The 21101-nt window shown below is 36.5% G+C and overlaps 1 protein-coding gene and 1 long non-coding RNA gene across 2 annotated transcripts in view; one reads left to right on the top strand and one right to left on the bottom strand.

The window, feature by feature from the left end:
* tafa3b (TAFA chemokine like family member 3b) overlaps positions 1-21101 on the bottom strand; it is a 101075-nt gene that overhangs the window by 21242 nt on the left and 58732 nt on the right. Inside the window, exon 4 of the mRNA XM_084087323.1 lies at positions 13051-13163. Within this exon, the coding sequence (XP_083943449.1) occupies positions 13051-13162 (112 nt within the window). The 5' untranslated portion in view covers position 13163. The remainder of the gene's footprint in view (positions 1-13050; positions 13164-21101) is intronic.
* On the top strand, positions 432-3882 carry LOC311066435. Its single transcript, XR_014603075.1, has 4 exons — positions 432-640; positions 839-870; positions 1665-1827; positions 3600-3882. It is a non-coding gene; the product is annotated as an uncharacterized lncRNA (long non-coding RNA).

Here is a 21101-nt window from a genome sequence, read left to right as displayed (position 1 = left end):
TTAATGGCCTATCTTATTGTAATTATGTGTTTGAGCTCAAACAACTTAAAATCACCAAGTTTTGCCTGTCCAACGGTAAGTTCAGAGGGTCAAAAACAAAATACGAAATCGCGAATTACTTCCAGATGGAGTCATGGGCAAGTTCGTGATTTCTGGGCGTTATTGTTGTGTTAAATTCGTAATACAGAATGATGTATCTTTTACGGAACAGCTGTAAATATACAGCACATTTCTGTTTTCAACCCGATAAATTCGTAATATACAGTATCGAGTATCATACTGTATTGCGTTGTGGGATTGATTTCTTTCGCGCTCAATTCAGTTCAAATGTGACGCGACGCGAGCAGACAGTACAGGCAAACTTGATTTGTCAGCGGGATTCAAATGAACAGAATAACCATTCCTGTCATCAAGATAAACAGCGTCTGCGAATCTGTGAGCAATTTTTAAGCTTTTGTGAGCTTCGGTTCGTGTTTCAAACAGTTGCCTGCGACGCAGCTCGCAGCAGAAAATGGACGACATTAACGTTACATGAAGACGGATGGAAGAATTTGTCATCTGAATAATCTAACCTGCGCCTGTGACGACAAGTGGGATTTAGAGTTTGAGAAGATGGAAAATTGTTGAACTGAGTGATACGGTAAGCCAATATTTTTTTGCGTTTGCATTTCTACATTGTTTCCATTTGGTTTGATTTTAACCGCGGCCTCGCAAGCATTCACTCTGTTTGTGTGTCTGTATGTTTACCAAGTAACGTTAACTTCGACAATTCACATAATAGGCAACATTTACCATGTAATTTGCACGATGTGCTTTTGATATATATTTTTCGTTTCAGGGTTTGTAATCTGATGACGGTCCAGTGCTAATGTAAGTGCTTTTAAGTATAGTGTAACGTTACTGCTACAGTTATAGTATCTAACTACATTATATGTGGTAAAAAAAAAAAAAAAATGCTGTCAGGTCTGTGATCCTGTGCTTTTGAATCGTTGTCAGAGTTTTGCTAGCACAAGAAAATCCATGTTCCTAATGCTATTTTCAAATATATTTTATTCCTGATTACCATGCCATGGTCCTACAACTAACGTTACTCCCACAATTCAAAGAGAAGTTAGACGGTGTTATCCTTAAAGCAGATAAGTAGATATTATTCAACAAATCTCATTAATCTGGAATATGTTTTATGTTTTGGTTCTGTTGATCATGGCTGTGCTGTCCTTTGTAAAAATTGTTTCAGGAATTTGCAACGCTGATGTCCAGCAATCTACATTTGCCAGAGAGTCCACACTTTATATTTCTTGATATGTAAACATTGGGTAGTTTTAACCTAAAATGAAAAGCCATCATTTACTCACCCCACTGCAAAATATGTTTTTCTAGTGTTTTTTAATTGTTTCCAGTCCAGATATCTAAAATTCTTACATGAAGAACAAGTAAAAATTGTCTTGTTTTCTGAAAGAATAAGTCAAAATTAAGTGAGTTTATGCTTAAAACAAGCAAAATAATATGCCAGTGCGTTTTAACGTTCTAACCCTAATCAATTTTAATGTTTAGGTGAAAAATGTAATTCATAGAACTATGAATAGACAACTACATCGAACCACAGTGAAACCCACAATAGTTATTTTAATTATTAATTATTTTTTTTATTTTTTCAATTACAGGTCAATCTCTAAGCGACCAGTGCTGGACATTACGTTTGGAAGGTCAAGGTGTGTGTGGAAAGGATAACAGCATCTTCATCACTGGCCTGGCAGCGCTGTTTGCCTCCTCCTATGAGTTCAGCTTGCAGTACAGGAAGAGGCAGCACCTTGAGTTTGTTCAGAGGTTAGTCATTAGCATATTTGCCATTCATATAAATATTAGACTGAATTGTGACTTGTCTTCTTGACAGTATTTATTAAGCTGACTACTGGTATAAACAATATGGCCATGGTTTCCATACTGGGCTTAGCTTAAGCCAGGTCTAGGCCTTAATAAAATTAGGGTATTTAAGCAGCTTTTATAAAAATGTCTAATAATAAAAAAAAAGCATTACTTATCTTGAGACAAAACAGTGGCAGTCACATATTTTAAGATATGTCAGTGCAAGTTGTTTAGTTGAAGGATTAGTGAAAATTCTGTCATTAATTACTCACCCTTATGTCGTTCCAAACCTGTAAGACCTTCGTTAATCTTCGGAACACAAATTAAGATATTTTTGATGAAATCTGAGAGGTTTCTGAACCAGCCATAGACAGCAACGTCTTCGCAACTTTCAAGGCCCAGAAAGGTAGTCAAAACATCGTTTAAATAATCTATGTAACTACAGTGGTGCAACCTTAATATTATGAAGCGATGAGAATACCTTTTGTGCACAAAAACAAAATAACGACATTATTCAACAATCTCTACTCTTCCACGTCAATCTCCTACGTGTTGACGTAGTGTAAACAGTGTCAGCTCACCTTTATTTATATAGCGCTTTTAACAATATAGTTTGTTTCAAAGCAGCTTTACAGTGATAATAGGAAAGTACAGTAACATAGATTGTTTAGGCTTTACAGCAGCTCTAGAATAAAGTTATTACAACTCTGTGTACACAAACAATGTTCTCAATGCTGGAGTTCAATTTAAACGAAAATATGGTCAAACTTAAGTGGCGTTTCCATCCTAATTATGCTTTTAAATGAAAGTTTGCCTCGGGTAGATTAACAAAAAGAGGTTGCATTTTGGCAAGAGTTATCCTTTAATGCGTTCCGGCCTGGTGGCTCGAGAACGCAAACCCTGTTATAGATTTCAAGCTGCAAGCCTTGAAAAAAAGCCAGTGCAGCGCTTCTGGGTTCTACGTCAGAACGTAGGCTTATTATTGGCCAACTCTGGTCGTGTGTGATGACCCAGGAGCTAGCCAATAGTGAGCCTTCATTCTGATGTAGAACCCAGAAGCGCTGCACTGTTTACACTGTGTCAACAGTTTTGGAGAATGACATGGAAAAGAAGAGATTATTAAACAATGTCGTTATTTTGAGGTTATTTAGCACACAAAAAGTATTCTCGTTACTTCATAATATTAAGGTTGAACCACTGCCGTTATATGTACTATTTACCGATGTTTTTACCACCTTTCTGGGCTTTGACAGTCGCAATGACATTGATGGCAATGGAGGGACAGAAACCTCCCAGATTTATCCAAAATATCTTAATTTGTGTTCCGAAGATGAACGAAAGTCTTGAGGGTGGGTAATAATGACAGAATTTTCATATTTGGGTGCAAACATGCAGTTTAGTCTGGTAAACGTCATGTTTAACATTATCCATGTAGTCATGTATGCAATTCACATTGCGAGGCTTGCAATTGAGTTAAATTAGTTAGTTGACAGTGCGCTTGTAAACAGACACATTGAGTTGATGTATTTTAACCAGGGCAGAAGAAATATCAGTTATTGATCACAACATCCAGCATTGCATTTTTTTTCATGTTGTTTAGTTTTATACAAACAAATTAGTCGTTAAAACCGATATCTGGTTTTTATTTACACATTTCTTGTGCTGTTTCTCTCTGTCAAAATATATAATCTCAGTCCATAATATTTCATTGTTGTTGTTTTTTTCCCTTTTAGATGATTTCCTGGCATCAATCCTGAACGTGGATCAAAAACAAAGAAAGGACAAGTAACTTCAAAGAAAACTGGCCAAGTTGTGCAAAAAATGAACACTGTAAGCCTACAGGTGTCCTCACTTCTGCGAAAACTTGCAGACTTTGAATGGGATTTCGTTTGCACTTTTATGGACTTCAAAACAGAAACAGCACATCACTTCCAAAGCTTGAAAGAGCCAGGACATTTTTAATATAACTCTGATTGTATTCGTCTGAAAGAAGAATGTCATATACACCTAGGATGACTTGAGGGTGAGTAAATCATGTGCTAATTTAAGATTTTTGGGTGAACTATCCATTTAATTAAGCACTCAGTGTTACCTGTTTGTTGTTAAAGTGTTAAAATTGCATTTTATGTTTAAAAAATTCAGCCAACATGTTCACAGAAGGCGATTTTCTGATCTTTGCTTTTAACCAAAATAAATGTTTTAAAACCCAGAAAATGTTGTTTTCTTTTTCCTAGTGTGGCTACTCTTATGAAACCTTAACGTATAATATTTTAATTATGTAATTATAAAAGCAGCATTCCCTGTAAAATAAGTTTAATATTGTAAAAGTATGTGGTGTATATACTGTATTTGGTAATTATAGTGGAGTACTGTAAATGCTTTTTACTGTACTAGTGCTGTAAAAATACAGTATGTGAGGAAACTACACACTAGAAGCCTATGAGGCCATGGCTTTGTTTCTTTTGTTGCTAAAAAAAAGACATGTATAACAAATATAATTGGATCAGTGTAATGTTGCAGTATGTGTGTATTTTACATGGCTCTATTGATTGAAAGATATTTTGAGTTTCAGGAACTAAAATTTAAGTTGGGCCCATTAGAATATACAATTTAGTTGAATTGGTAATGGAGTAATGCTTACTTAACAAGCTGAGTTAAATAAATGGGTGGGGAATGATTGTTTAAACTAAGTATCTTCAGTTACTGTAACTCGGTTATAAGTACATTCAACTTAAATGTACTATTCCATTCCATTATGGGCTTAAGTACATTGAACGTAGTCCACTTCACTTATTCAACTAATGCTTCATTACTTAAAAAATGTAAGGCAACGAGTTACCTTGGTTTTTTTAAGTAAATTCTACTTATCCGGGTTTACAGTGTACATCTTTTGTGTTTCACAGAAGAAGAAAAAGCCACACAAGTTTGGAACAACGTGAGGGTAAGTAAATGAATGTTCATTTCTGGGTGAACTATCCCTTTAAGTTAGGAGAGAATATTTCTAGTCAATCTGTTTTTCCATATTCTCTAAAAAAGAAGATCTGTCATGACAACTCTCGGGAGATTGGTATGTTAATAATAATTTGGTGTTGACGGAATAGATCTGCTACGCTGCTTCTACAGAGCAACTGAGACTTGCTACTGCGAATACATTCACAGACATCTAGAGTTTCATGCCAGAAAGGTATTAACTTTTCAGTACTGTTTCTCTGCACTAGAGGCACTAACATCAAAAACATTAATCTAGCAGGTTCACGGGTTGGGTGTGATAATATTTTACATAGTTATATAAAAGTTCCCTTTCAACAGCTCTCTCAAAATAACACCTCCACAATGTGAGCACAGGAATCACACTTATCAGCACCATTTTCTTTATTTTAAAAGAATAATGTGTCAGCACCTTTTCTCATGCAGAATTCTGCCTGAACACATGTTTGAGTCTGCGGTAATCAGGACGCCTGATGGATAGGAAGCTGTTTTTGTTTATGGAGAGTGTGAGCTCGCTGCCATCTGCTCAGAGATTAAACACCACGCTCTGATGGAATACATGAACACCCATCAAGCTCAAAACAGCCTGTTTAAGACACTCATAAACACTCATTTTAAATCACTTACTCCAGTGCGTTCTTAACACACACACAAACAGGGAATACTATTCTGACCAATCAGAGGTAAGAGTGCTAAATATAACCAGAGGCACTTCTTTTCTAAAGCAACAGTCTCGCTAAAATTATAGTCAGCAAATTATAAATAAAAGACCAAATAATGTTGTTTTGAATAATCAAACACTAATGGAGCCTAGAGCCTGTTGCTTAAAAGGGTGCCTCAATCTAAATGAAATGGAACGTGAATGCTAATAATTAATGAAACAAGGGGTGCATAAAAATACTTTAAAGCAGTGAAAATTAGCTTAGCTAAGCTGAAAGAGGAAAGTTGCTAGTTACACTACACCTTACATGGCAAACGTAGTTTAAGCTACTTGATAGAGTTTTAGGAATATTAAATATAAACAAAAATACTTCAAATATGTCATTTGATCTAATACATGCTTATTTACAGTAAGTGGTTTCAATTGATTGTAGATCAGTTTTACAGAGTGAAAAACCATTCCAAAGCAATTCAGTGTGTGAGTGGGCTTTCTAAATGATTCAGAGTGAATCGTGAATTGATTCCATTTTGTAGCCTGTTCACCTGATTCATCAAACAAAACAACTCAAATAAGTGATTCATTTGGGAAATTCTGAATTTAAACCGCTGGGCTGCCAACTCTCACGCATTGAGCGTGAGACTCACGCAATTGACACTTTTCACACGCTCTCACGCCACACATCCATTTTCTCACGCACAGAAAAATTGTGGAGCAAAGAGATACTTTTAATATTAAACTAATTGCTCTTAGATTCCGTCAATTTTATTACGAAATTCAGACAAAAATACGTTTGGCGCTTGTAAATGTGACGTGACAGATGCTGAGCGCCTCAGTTCAAGTGCACGTGAACCGATCAGCTGTTACTTTTTTATTTAAAGACGCAGTACAACTTACCGAAAGTATACAAAATATCTACCAATTAGTGTTTTTCAACCACGGAAAGAGGTCAGTATAACAGCAGGAGAACAATTATGTCACATAACCTTACATTAACCTCAGGAAAGCCATTTAATGACCATAGCATGTTAATTGAATAGAAAAAATAGCTAGAGAGAAGATTTTGCTGAGCACTATATTACATATTTATTATATTTTTACTTACGTCATTAAATAATTGTTATTATAACAAAAACTGCATTATATTTAATTGAATTTGTTATTTTTAACCTTTAATAATACCAGCAGATTGGGCCCTCTATGTTTACAGCATTAGGTGAGATTATTATTTTTAATTAATTTTAGATTAATTTTTGTCAAGCAATAATAAAAACTGTATCCTACCAGTCATTGTACAATGTAAACATTGTAACATGTTGTCACTAAACTTCATAAAATTCTATTTAGTTACCAAATGTTTTGACAATCACAATTACACTTATTGTGATGCAATATTTGTTTTACATATCCCCCCCCCCCCCCCCCCCTCTCGCCAAAAAAATAAAAATAAAAAATCTCACTCCAAGCTAAACTCAAAAGTTGGCAGCCCTGCATACACTACTGTTCAAAACTTTGGTCAGTAAGACTTAAAAAAAAAAGAGAAATTAATACTTTTACTCAGCAAGGATGCATTCAATTGATCAAGTGAGAGCTGAGACATATGTTACAAAAATGTATTTCAAATAAATGCATTTCTTTTAAAAGTTCTATTTGTCAGAGAATACTGAAAAAAATGTATCATGGTTTCCACAAAAATATTAAGCCACATAGCTGTTTTTAATATTGATAATAATAAAAGATGGATTTGAAAATCAAATCATTATATTAGAATGATTTCTGAAGGATCATGTGACACTGAAAACTGGAGTAATAATGCTGAAAATTCAGCTTTGCCATCACAGAAATAAATTACATTTTAAAACATACTACTGTAAAACAGAAAGTTATTTTAAATTGTAATACAATTTCACAATTGTTACTGTATTGTTGATCAAACTAGATGTACCGCATGGCGGTACAAAATATGACCGCCGCTCAGGCCTGCACTGGCTTTCCACAAAAATAAATGACGTGGAGCAATTTGGCTGTATTGCGTGTTTATGTATATACCTAAAAAAAGTAGTAGTATGTGCATGTCTGTCTGTGTGTGTGTGTGTGTGTGTGTGTGTGTGTGTGTGTGTGTGTATGTGTGTGTGTGTGTTTGTGTATGTGTGTGTCTGTGTGTGTGTGTGTGTCTGTGTGCGTGTATGTATGCGTGCGTACATGTGTGTGCGCGTGTGTGTGTGTCTGTGCATGTGGATTTGTATGTGTGTGTATGGGTGTGTGTCTGTGCGTGTGGATGTCAGTGTGTGTGCATGCTTGCGTTTGTTTGTATTCCTGCATGTGTGTGTGTGACTGTATCATCCTAAACCAGCAACCCTTCGCTCAACACCACCATCTACAGGCCGATGAGTGTACAGTCACTAAATGTGCACATAAATGAATTTGTTTTATACCCCCCCCATGGATGAAATTCTACGAAACTTAGCATACCCCCAGAGGATGTCAAGTTAATCATACACATGAAATATGGTGCAGTTCTGAACATCTCAACTGAAGATAGGGGCGATTAAAGTAGAATAATATTGCATTTTAATTTTTTATGGGAGTGGCGTAAATCACAAATGAGTGATTATGGGCTAGGTTGATGTGGGCCCTTAAGACCAACATACCATAAAAATGTCTTCATCCTCGGTGCCACGGTTCAGATAGTTATGTAGGAAAAACTGCATTTTTGGGGTTTGGGGGGGCCCAGCTCGGGGGGGGAGTGGCCCCCGGGGACCAAACGAAATTTTTCCGTAAAAGTCTAGTGGGGCTACATGCCCACAAAATTTCATGTTCCCCGGTGCTTCGGTGTCCCTGGTATCGTTGACGGAAAATTCAGTAGGTGACGAAAAAAAAAAAAAAAAAAAACTTTGACAGTCGATTATGGGCTAGGTTGATGTGGGCCCTTAAGACCAACATACCATAAAAAATTTGTCATCCTCGGTGCCACGGTTCAGGTAGTTATGTAGGAAAAACTGCATTTTTGGGGTTTGGGGGGCCCCAGCTCGGGGGGGGAGTGGCCCCCGGGGACCAAACGAAATTTTTCCGTAAAAGTCTAGTGGGGCTACATGCCCACCAAATTTCATGTTCCCCGGTGCTTCGGTGTCCCTGGTATCGTTGACGGAAAATTCAGTAGGTGACGGGAAAAAAAAAAAAAAAAACTTTGACAATCCCTATATGACCGCTTTCGCTAGCTACGCTAGCGGCGGTCATAATAAATGCAGCCTTGATGAGCATAAGAGATTTCTTTTTTTAAATCTTACCAACTGCTATTTTGAACAATGGTGTAAAATACTGGACACAGCTTGATTGATGAAATATTCGTAAAGAAAATATAACATTTGTGAACACTATACTGATATGTAATGAACTAAATACAATAGCTTTGCTACTGAAGTGACATGATTTCAAAAATAGCGACTCTAAAGCCCAAAAGTGGTGAAAAAAGATGGTTGAATAAAACTGAATGAGGCTGAGGAGCTCTGAGAGGGTTTGATGGCGGCGTGACCTACATGTTTTATCCCACAGATGAAAACGGAGCAGCGTGCTTGAAAGTTTCACATTTTTAATTCTCCTTCTGTGTCTCTTCACAGGCCATATGGGTGTCTTGGACAGACTGTGAACAGTCACAGGAAGAGCTCACACACAGCAGAGAATCATGGACGGAGTTCATGCTAGAACTCAAGCAAAAAGGAGTTGTGAATCTTTTTTTTTTTTTTTTTTTGGTCAGACAGTCTGAAATGGCCTGCTTTTAGAGTTATTACAGAACAAAAAGAAAGACCTTCAGCCATATGACATAAACAGAAAAACTCATCTACTGGTTAAATAACGAGGGAGATGTGATACATCAGTAGCGATACAACATCTATTGAATTTAAAAGAATGTGCGTGTGTGAGAAATGTAGACGTATAATCTAATTTGTAAAAATGATCTAAAACTGAAAAACAATGTTTCATACTGACAAACACTGAGTGCAAAAGCTATTTCTTTGTCGTTGTTACAGTGAAAGTGGAGTTCTTCTGTTGATATGTTTTATACAATTTTCTAAGCATTCAGTATCATCCTTAATAACTGAAAAAGCCTCACTGACATCTCAAAGATCAGTGCAAGGAATGTGACTCGGAAATATCTGGTTTCATTGTTGATGTTCAAATACACACAGAAAGAGACAGAGAGAATATATGGGAGCCGGCAGATTGGGGATAAAACAAGGTCAGGGGTGACAGAAATCATAAAAACTGAACAAGTCGGTTGTGTCACATGACAGCACCATCGGTCAATGACAATGTGACCGTCACACTCTAAAAACACACAAACAGTGTTGGGGAAGCAACTTTAAAACTCAAAGCTCATCATTTTGAGTGTTGAACTACAGTAAAAGCCAACACGATCTCATGAAAGTCCGTATCTATACCACAAATTTTATTTCTCGTGCCATTTATACGCCAAAAATGTTCATATGCTATACGCACTGTAACCATTTGGGTAGGATTAGGGGTGCGGAGTACGTACGTATTATACGCCATAAAGCGTGTATCATATGCATGCAAAAAATTTCTTTTCTTTTGTTTTTCAAGTAAATGGCACGAGAAATACAATTTGTGATATAGATACGCACTTTCATGAGATCGGGCTGTAAAAGCTGCTATTGGAAAAGAAGTTTGCAATGCTACAAGCAACAAATAGCAGTTATACTGAAGCTATGTAAGGGGGCAAAAATATTTAAACTATCAGATTATATAATTTTAATCAGAATAGTATTTGTTTGTGGCTAGTATCTGGCTCAAAAAGGCTTTCTGAATGAATGACACTCAATTAGGGTGCAAATGTTGCAATTTGACATAAATTTACGCTAACTGTAAAAACTGGTTTGTATTCCCCACCAGATTATTTAAAAAACATAGTTTGTAGCAAAAACAACAGTGTTTAACAGAGTATTTTGTCAACACAAGATGCTATGCTAAGTTTTTCAAACTTTCCTAATATAGTTATGAAAGTATTTAGTATATAAATGTATTCAAATCTTTGAACCAATTCACTAAAACAGTTTTTTAGACCAGTGCTACATATTAAATAAATATCTAAAAAGAGTCAAAACAAATATAGATAGCACAAAAATCAACATTTAATTATTTCGCTATTAAAAAAGATGCTAAACACACAGTGACTTGTATCATTGAATTGATTCTTTTTAAACAATTTAATCTCCATGGATCTTCCCAATGAACCAATTCACAAGTTTTTCAGACTTTGCTCCAAAGGTTGCTCAGCTATAAAGCTTTTTCACAATAAAAAAAAAGATTTCCTCTACATCCTTGCACCACACCGTCCCCACTGAAATCAACTGTTCATCTTCATAGCTTTGATGTCACTGGTCTCAGTGTCTTGCTTAGGGTGGGCAGGTTTAGGAGATGTCAGAGAGACTCATGTTTTACAGGGCAGAAGGGCACAGGACACACACACACACACACACACACAAAGGGCATGAGAGCTCAGGACTGCAGTCGTCCACAAGAGCTGTGTCTCTTCCTGCATTTCATCTCATGACACACTCATCTGTCTCGGTCTCTCTTTCCACACTTCTGACTCTTTCTCTTCTTTCTGCCCTTCAATGGATCTCTGCAGCCCTTCTCTCTCATTTACTCTCTCTCTCTCTCTCTCTCTCTCTCTCTCTCTCTTCAGGGATATTTGTTTTATTGAGAGGATGAGCCTCATAAAGAATGACCTACAGTAGCAGCAAACTTTCTGGCTATATTCCCTGTGTATGTGTGTGTGAAACAAATACTTCACTCTCATTTAGCTCATTGTCCCTGAAGCCTCTGCTGCTCGAAGGGAAGAAGAGTTTAGAGTTATTAGTTTTTCCCTCCCAGTGGTTTAGTGTGTGTGTGTGTTCAGTCACCTTGCTCTGACCTGTTAGCAGTAGTGTGTAATTAACCGATTGTCTGAACTATTTCCTTCCTCTGACTGTCTCACATGTTCAACTTCTGGACTACTTATCCAATCTAAAAAAAGAAATACTTTGTGGGGAAGATGGTGGCCAACAAAAGCACGCAGATTTAATATTCACAAATGGGATAGTGCACACTCCTATACTGTAAACAGAGACACTATGTGTGACACTATGTATTATAGGGACCTACATCATATAGTACATTCCAGTAGTATGCTGTATATATTAAAGTGACAATAAAAGCAATGTATTCACAAATCATTCCCTTTGTTTTAATATTTCCTTTCGTGGTCCCTCTCCAGAAAAAATAGTCTGAACCTCCATTCTGCTGCGAGATGAGAGTAGTTCATATTAAGTTCAACTATTAATAGTTTCAGGCAAGTGGCCTAAAATGACTGCACAAGTCAGGAAAAGACAGATAGGTCTACCACCCTCGTAAAAATAATTGCTTAGAAACATTTCTTAAAAACTACCATTTTGCTTTAACGGACAAAATACACTCTATTGAAAAAAGTGTGAATTGCACTGTGTTGCATCAGAAATTTGTCTATAAATTCAGGTAGATATTGCAACATGGTTATCAAAATGAACAAATAACAAAACTTACATTTGATTTACTACTGATTAAAGATAGTTAGGGAAAAAGTTTGGGAATTGGTTTTTATTCAGCAAGGACTCATTAAGTTGATCAAAAGACATTGTTACAAAATATATATTTTTCTACATCTATAATATCTATAAAATAACTTTCAATTTAACATTTCTTTTCCTGTAATTTTTCACAAAAATATGAAGCAGCAGAACTGTTTTCAACATTGATAATAACAATTGGGTATAAGAATGATATTAGAAGGATCATGCAACACTGAAGGCTGGAGTAATGATGCTAAAATATCAGCTTTGCCATTACAAAATCTTTTTAAAAATGTTATTTTAAAATATATAAAAATAGAAGAAAAAAAAACGTATTTTAAGTTGTAATAATATTTCACAATTTTTCACAAAAACATTTTTACTGTATTTTGATTAAATGCTGCCTTGGTGAGCATAAGAGACTTCATTCAAAAGCATTAAAAAAATCGTCTGCCAATTATATAAATCAAAATCAATGTCATCTTCAATAATTATAAGAGAAACATGTGCTTAGGACAAATAAACTCTTATCATTTCAGCAGAACTTTCTACCGGAACATTCTGCAGTGGCTTCTACATGACCCCAAAGATGTCAGTGTCCTGCGGTCCATCAGTGCTTCTCATAAATAGAGAACATCCTCTAGACTATTTTAAGCTGATCTAAACATCCACCTACCACTGAGCTGTCTACAAAACACACTGCTTTCTGTCTTTGTTCAAATTTCTGGTTCAGACAAATATAAGCAAATCCTTAAAATAAAAACAGACGGAAAATATTTATGGTAATATCGCCCCAAATCTGACTTCATGCAATCCACATCAGCTGTTTTTTAAATGAGATGGCTCATTAAAATGATCAACGCTGTAGGTTTAAATGAAAGTAAAGCAATAACAACAGGCTTGACTGAATGAACTTTGACCTTGACTTACCGATGTGACTGCGATGAGAAGAGGCGTCAGACAGGTGACCCCAGAGAGACAGAAGGGTCAAAAACACCAGCAAGAACCACGCGCACACCCTCTGTACCGCCCGCTCTTGCATTCTGAAACACACACACACACACACACACAAACCATATCAGCACAGGAGCGTTACACTGATCAGAAAGGCTATTAGACGGCATGTTTCTAGAGGGGATCTCATTCTCTTCTCTAGCGCTATCTAAATGTCATCATGCTCTCGCTGAATGTGTTCTGATACACTGCTGAGTGCACCAAAACACTGAAATATACAATTACTTACAGAGAGAGTAAGCTTTCAGGCTGAGGCTGGGTGTTCTGGCAGATAGTGGCTGATGTTGGTAGTCTTGTGAACTTTTATGTCCATATATATATATATATATATGGATGTAAAAAAAAATGTGTGTGTGTGTGTGTGTGGCCTGGTAAACCCTACATTATGGTGACAAACTGTTCCCATAAAGATGGAAATATCCGAAATCCTTGTCCTTGTGGGGACATTTTATGGTCCCCATGAGGAAAACAGCTTATAAATCATACAAAGTGATGTTTTTTTGATAATATATATATAATATATTAAAGTTTCTGTGATGGTAGGTTTAGGGGTAGAAAATACAGTTTGTACAGTATACAATCACTATGTCTATGGAAAGTCTCTATAAAACATGAAAACACACGTGTGTGTGTGTGTGTGTGTGTGCATGTTTCAAGAGCTGTTGAAATGTTATGTGTAGAATTAAGTGTGCTTTTAAGTATATGACGCAGATTGGGGATTTATTTATGCTTTAATTATCAGAGTCAGATCCCCTCTAACCCCCTCACATTTCACACTCTCACTGAAAATAATTTACATTTCTGAGGAATATTTATGTTGGGTTTAGTGAAATTAAATCGCAAAACTACATAGACCATTGGTTCCAAAGGAAACTGCAAAATATAAAGCACTATTCAGCTTCCTCATTCTGATCCTGATACTCTTTTAATCCTACAGACAGATTTAAGCATTTCATTTGGAGAGAATTGAAATCTGAAAATGCAAAAGATACAAACAAACTCTATGCATGTGTGCAGTTGTGTGCGCTTATGCTATTACTGTAAGCTTTAGTCTGAAGACATCATGTGAGAGCATGTAATAGTATCAGCCAGCCAATGAGAGCACACTTTCATCAAGTCTTCAAACGGACAAATTACAAAGAGAAATTTGTGTACATTTTCTATTGATCATGGCAACAGTAATTCATCCAATGATGATTAAATGATGGAGAAAAGCATTATAACCGGGCACAAATCCAAAAACATGGCATTGATGAGAATCTGCATTTTAAAGAGCTGATTCAGGCGTTTGGACTCCAGTAATGGAGCGATGTAGTAGTTTCTGCAGCCTCCACAATCTCAAATCATGAAGAATCGGCCTGCAAGATGGGGAACTGTGCTGTGCAAATGGCGTTCAGCACTAATTTTGAGCATGTTTGCGCCATTACCTGATTTGCATAATTCCTTTAGTGTATTAAATGCTAACACAACACAAACAGCATGCGAAAATAAATGACATTATTAATAGGCAGAGTTCATTCTTAGCGAACTCTTCTCCATTATTCCCCCTGCAGTTTTGTAATGGAGGTCTGTGAGTTGCTCCTGATTAGTATCAATGTGTTTAATAATGAATTTGCCTCTTTGTATTTATGGTACACAATACACACATAAACTAATGAAACTCCAGACACAAATAGCTATTCAGCAGATTGAAAAGAGATAGATTTTGTGTGTGGAAAAACAGAAACGTTAGACAGAGAAGAAAGAGATAAACAACATGAAGAGGTGATTTGGAAATGTTTTTCCTGGCTCAGGAAAGTCTATGAGTCGCTGTGGGAATGTGTCAGATTATGCAGATTTAGCGTACTAATTATCTTTCAACCAGCAGAGCTCACTAGAAAACTCTTCTGTTAAAAGCTAAGGGGTGGGGAGGAAAAGGGGGGGGGGGGGGGGGGGGGGGGGTTACAGTGTTCAGGTGGACAGACACCAACACACAAAAAGATACTGACTGTCACTTATATTCTCACATCATACCCAGAAATCTGCAGTGTAGTTTCTGCATCATTAGTGACACCAAACCTTTTCCAAACAGGTTTTCCAAACACTCCCTGCCCCACATTGCTGTACACACAGATAGTCCATGGGTTTACTTATACTGCACATTAAGCTGGGATATACTGTAAGTATTTTAACAAATTTAAGTGGAATTAAATTTATAGTCAAGTCTCATTCCATTAGACTTCTAATCAGTAACATTTTTAAAATAATATCTACTGAGCTTCATTACAAGCTTTATTATACTTATTAACATTGTCCTTTTTGGAATCTCAACGGACTGAACACACAGCAGAAGGGCATTGTGTGTGTGTAAGTGTGAGTGTGTGTGTGTGTGTGTGTGTGTGTGTGTGTGAAACTTCCGCTGTGTGTTCATTAGTTCTTTAGGAACTCTCAGTAAACACTGCCAAACACCCACTGGCTAGTGTCATCAACATGTCTTTGCATTAATACCAGTCCAGCTTAATCACTAGCAAATCTCCAGCAAGACTTTAATTGCTAGATATTTTTTGCAATTCATTTTCAATGTCAGAAAAAAGAAAAGAGTCTGAGGGTACGTTTACACAACAACGATATGCTTAAAACAGAGAAGTTTTTCCTTTGTGTTTTCCGCGTACAGACAAAACGATTTTTTTCATTTTTTTTCATTGTCAAAACGATCCCCATTCACATGGATCCACGAAAAGTATTAAAAACACTGTATTCTGCTGCCAGGCCATTAGGTGGCGATGAAACACTATAGACTGAGCACGTAATACGCATGTGCATGACGTCATTGTCAAAACCCGTTTTCAAAACTTTGCGTTTTCAGGCGCCCAAAACTCTGTTGACGTGTAAACGAACGGCCTAAACGCATAAAAAGTTTTTCGTTTTTAGTTGAAAACTGTGTCGTGTAAACAGCCCCTTAAACGAATGTGGGTAAGTTTAATTAAAAAAGAGCAACATTTTGAGGAAAAAGCTGATATTATTGTGTTTTTGTCCAAGACTACATTCAGATCGGATTTAGTATGATGATGAAAAGTGAGAGAGGGAGAGAATGATTATGGTTGAAATTGTGCATTGGAAAACTTTTTTTTTTTGATCAATTGATTTACCAAAAACATCTCACTCACTTCTTTCCTTTGCCATCACAAGTAAACGAAACTGTATAGATGATATTTTAGAGTTAAAACCTCAGTAATTCTGAGGCAAAGGGGGAATGTTTCAGAAATTGCAAGGCAGTATTTGAGGGTAAAAGGGTTTGGGATAGAGTTGCACAGAGCTGCTTTCAAAGACAGAAGTAGGCCTACTGTACAATAGCCTGGATGCCAGCTGAACTTAACCCCGCCCACAACATTTGAGGTCGGGAAGTTCCATAGACAGTAAAAGAAATGGACCCCATTGGATTCAACGGAAAAAAGTGAAGTCAATTAGAAGCTCTCACTTCCTAATGGCAGAGCGTACTGCGCAGACTCAAACTGAGCTTGACGATGTAGATGTGACGTGAGCAAACTGTCTGTCTTCTAGTAGCTGTGCCAAGAGAAATCTGAATCATTCCCTTCCGAAACTTGCAGAGACGGAGAGTGTGAGTAGGAGGTGTCCATGAGCTAGGAGCAGGAGAAACTTTTGCTAAGTATTCTGATTAATTATTTTGTCATTTTGCCTCCACGTCCCCCCGATTGCCCGCGAGCTTCTCCTCCTGTCCATACGGTAATTTCTCTACTGTGCGACAGAGAGTCGCGTGGTTATGACGCAATCGTTAGCCTATTTTTACAAAAAATTGCTTCTACGGTGCCATAACGTAAGATACAAGGTAATGGAGCCTTTTATACATTTTCGTGTTTCTTTAGAAATAAATGGACAAATGGAGTCTTTAAACGCCTCAGATGTAAAGTTATTCGCTGTCAAAGTGACGCCAAAATGAATGGGAGTCAATGGAATGCTAACAGCAGGCGATGGTCTGCTAATCAATGGCGGCCCCCGGGGAAGCTTCAGTTTTTTCTGAAAGATTACCCCCTTGGGAAGTTCAGTCTGGACTTGATCCGTTGTGGAGCAATTATGCTCGAACCAGAGCTGTTCGACCAATCAAATTGTCAGGGCGGGTTTTATACGATGATGGACAGATGATCAACAGTAACGTAATCATCCACATCACCAAAGATTGCTTGGGTTGAATTTGTTTACAACAAAGATGACTGCCGCTGGAGAATTGAGGTGTGTAGATTCCGCCATCGCGTCTGTTATAGAAGATAGCGACAGTGCGTTCATTTTAAAAGAGGAACAGAGAACCGCGATCAAGGCATTTGTCGATCGGAAAGATGAATGAAGAATATACGTCACTTACTCCGTTGCTCTGATTGGTTGTAGGTCTATCCAATTGAGTGCAGAGACATTTTCTTTCCTGTTTCGGTTGAAACACGCCCCTTAATCACAGCTCAATGGAGCAGGATCAGACTCATATTCTGACTAGAATCTGAGTATGACGACGTCAGGCTAACTGTACAGTATTGTAGAGTAAGAATAAATTGTATTATAGAGGAGCAGTATTTCACATATAGGAATTTCAGAGAAAATATTTCCGAAGCAGTATTTAGATGGTATTTCAGAGAAGGAGCAACAGCATGTCAGATGTACAGTATAGGAAGCTATTTCAGAAACAGAGCAGCATAATTTTTAGAGGTATAGGACAGAATATCAGAGGTATAGGATGATATTTCTGAAACAGAGTGGCAGTATTTCAGAGATAAAAGTGCATTATTTGAATGTTAAAGGTTGTTTGATGGAGGGTGATGTAGGGCTGTTTTACAGAGAACTACAGTATTTTAGAGCTATAAAGTTGTATTTTGAGCTGGAGAGTTGCATTTCAGAGGTAAGATGGCACCCATTTAAAGCAATATTTGAGGTGTGAGGAAGAAGGAGTGTTTCTGAAGTGTAACTGTAATAAGCCTATACTTGCAGGATTTTTTAACCCAGTTAGTGTTTCAAAGTACACCAGCCGTATCTTAAACATTGGAGCGAGAGAGAGAGAGAGAGAGAGAGAGAGAGAGGCAGGCGTGTCTGTTCCATTCATTTAATTAGTCCCACTGGAATTTTTGCAGATGGTGACATCATCACACGCAGACATTTCTGTTTCATTTTCTCCCCAAATACAGCATATGTCCACATCAAACCTCTCTCTCTTGCGCTTGCTGTTTCTTTTTCTCTGTGTCTCTTTCTCATGCCGTGTTTTAAATCATGCCCTAATGGTCTTGTCCAAGACTGAAACAATCATGCCATGTCAGAGAGCTAACATCATTCCGTGTAACATTTTAGGTTCAAACACTTGCTAAAAATCTATAAATAACATAATGAACACACACACATCTCCTCCATACAACTTTTGCATTGTAGACCTCATTATGACCGACAGACCAAAAGGCATCAAAGAATATTCAGCCATCACCTAAAGCCCCTTTCATCTTCCCTTCCTGCTTCTATTCAGACAGGTTTTCCAGTCCTGTAACAAATGCTTCAGGCTGGTAGCTGTGCTGCTTTGTGCACTATAAAATTAATGTGTTTGTAGTTCTACTGTTCTCCCTCTACTGTCCCTTTTTCTCTCTCACTCTTTCTCCCTCTCTCTCCCCCTAAAGGAACAATCTGCATATCTGAATGCAAAGCTGCATAAGAATGTCTAAATATATTAATGCATCAGTACTCATAAGAATATATATATATAAAATTAGCATTTTTATCAAGTTCGTATATTTAGGTTCAGATAAAAATGATCATTCTAGAAGAAAATTTCAGATGGCACTTAGAGGCTTTTGCATCTGAAGTCTTCATATATATATATATATATATATATATATATATATATATGTGTATATATATATATATGTATATAATATATATGTATATATATATATATATATATATATATATGTATATATATATATATTCTTATGAGTACTGATGCATTAATATATTAAGACATTCTTATGCAGCTTTGCGTATATATATATTCTTAAGACTTTACAACATGCATTTTAAGGCTATCAAAGTTAATTAAAAATTATAACATACAATTTATTTATCTCCCTATTATAAATACTGATTGGAATAATTTATAAATTATATTTATATATTTATTTTACAAACAATATTACATTTATTTTAATAAGTAGCCTAAATATTTTTCTGAAAAATATTTATAATTTGGTTTAAGGTATAATTAAACCAAATTGGTATAATTTTGTTTAGTATAATGTTTATCTGTATGTCTGTATATATATTATATATTAATATACATCTAAATATAAATGATTATATGAAAATATATACCTGCCTATTCTGGAAAGAGGGTCCATCACAGGAATCATTGACCGTTTATTCTAAATAGTTATTTTTAGCATTATTAGCAATAAAGTAATTCCCTGACAACTATAGATTCATGTAAACACACTTTTGCTGACAACAATCCCAAATAATGGCATCCAGTGTGAAACTAATATAAAAATTGTTTATGAAGACAATCAAAGTCATTCTCGCAATTTCATCATCTATAGACACTGCTCCTTTGGTGGCATTTAAATCAGCGTAATTTGACATTTGCGATACATAAAAACACATGTACTTGATCAATGAACATAAGATATAGAAGATAAAACACAATACTGATCCAGATAGGGCAAGTCAACTGACCCAAACTCCCTTAGAGCGGCTCCATCCATTATGTTGAAACCTGATTAGGGATTCAGGAGAGACCATGTCTCAAAATAGTGGAAGAATCTGTTGAGTTTTCTCCTAGCAGGACGAAGCTTTTATGAGACTCCTGGGTCTTTATCTGTTTATGGGTGTGTAATCTGTATAACCCCTACACAAAAACACAATGTCTTGGTTGTGGGTTGATAAGATCAGTTAGTGTGTATCAGTTTACTCAAATGGCCAAAAATCATGTCCGGCACACTGGTAGATATCAGCCTTCGACTGAACCAACTTACTAGAATGAGAGAGACAGACATCGTGAGAGAGGAGGTGGAGGATGTATTTTTTACACAGGGATATTTGTGCTGGTGAAAATAATGACCATGAGTTGGCATCCGTTCTCTGTCATGTGGCAGATTCTGTCAGGTAACGGGCATCTGATGAAGATCTGAGCTAGAAAGGGTGACTCGCTTTCTGTGCCTGTGGGCCTAACAGGTGGTCAGACCTGGCCAGCAAATAAATATGATGCTTTACATCAGCCATTTAATCCCACCCACACACACCTGATCTCAATCAGACACTGGCACCAGAAATGACAACCAATTAAAAATGAGAAAACTGCAGCCAGGACACCAACACCAGACAGGAGGGCAGAGCCGGAGAAAGAGAAAAACAGAATGGAAGACGTCCTAATGAAGTCATGCTTCAAGAAATACTCATTAGGACTCTACAATGTCAGTCATTATCCTTAAAAACAAACACGACAATACGCTGAACACTGAAAATACGCTAAACACTGAAAATACGCTAAAATGATTCCATGAGCATCAATGCAGAAATAACAACTTTTAGCTGGTTGAGAAAGACAAAAATGTGGAGAACTCTGAATTTTCAGGCTGGTACAAGCTGGTTTAAGATGGAAAAGAACAGCCATACTATTCTAATTAGTTTCTTCAGAGGTTTTCAAAATGGGGTCCGGGAACACACAAGGGATGCAAGAGGATGGAAAAATATAGCGAAAAATAACTAAATATAATAAAATATAAATATTTTACAATTTTCAGATTATTTATTACAGAACAGAAAATATCTTACACTTAATTCTCACATAAATTGGTCTTTATACCAGTGTTGTTATTGTTAACTAAAACTATTTTAAAAAATCGGTAATTGAAAATAAATAAAATAAAATATATTAGATGAAAAACTTATTTCAGTTAGTTGTGAAGGCAGTGCTTCTCATTTTCATTTAAGCACTAAAATTACTAAAT

This window comes from Abramis brama (assembly GCF_963993115.1).
Source record: "Abramis brama genome assembly, chromosome: 16".
Classification (NCBI taxonomy): Eukaryota; Metazoa; Chordata; class Actinopteri; order Cypriniformes; family Leuciscidae; genus Abramis; species Abramis brama.
The sequence above is the reverse complement of the archived record's forward strand: the minus strand, read 5'-3'. Positions and strand labels throughout refer to the sequence as shown.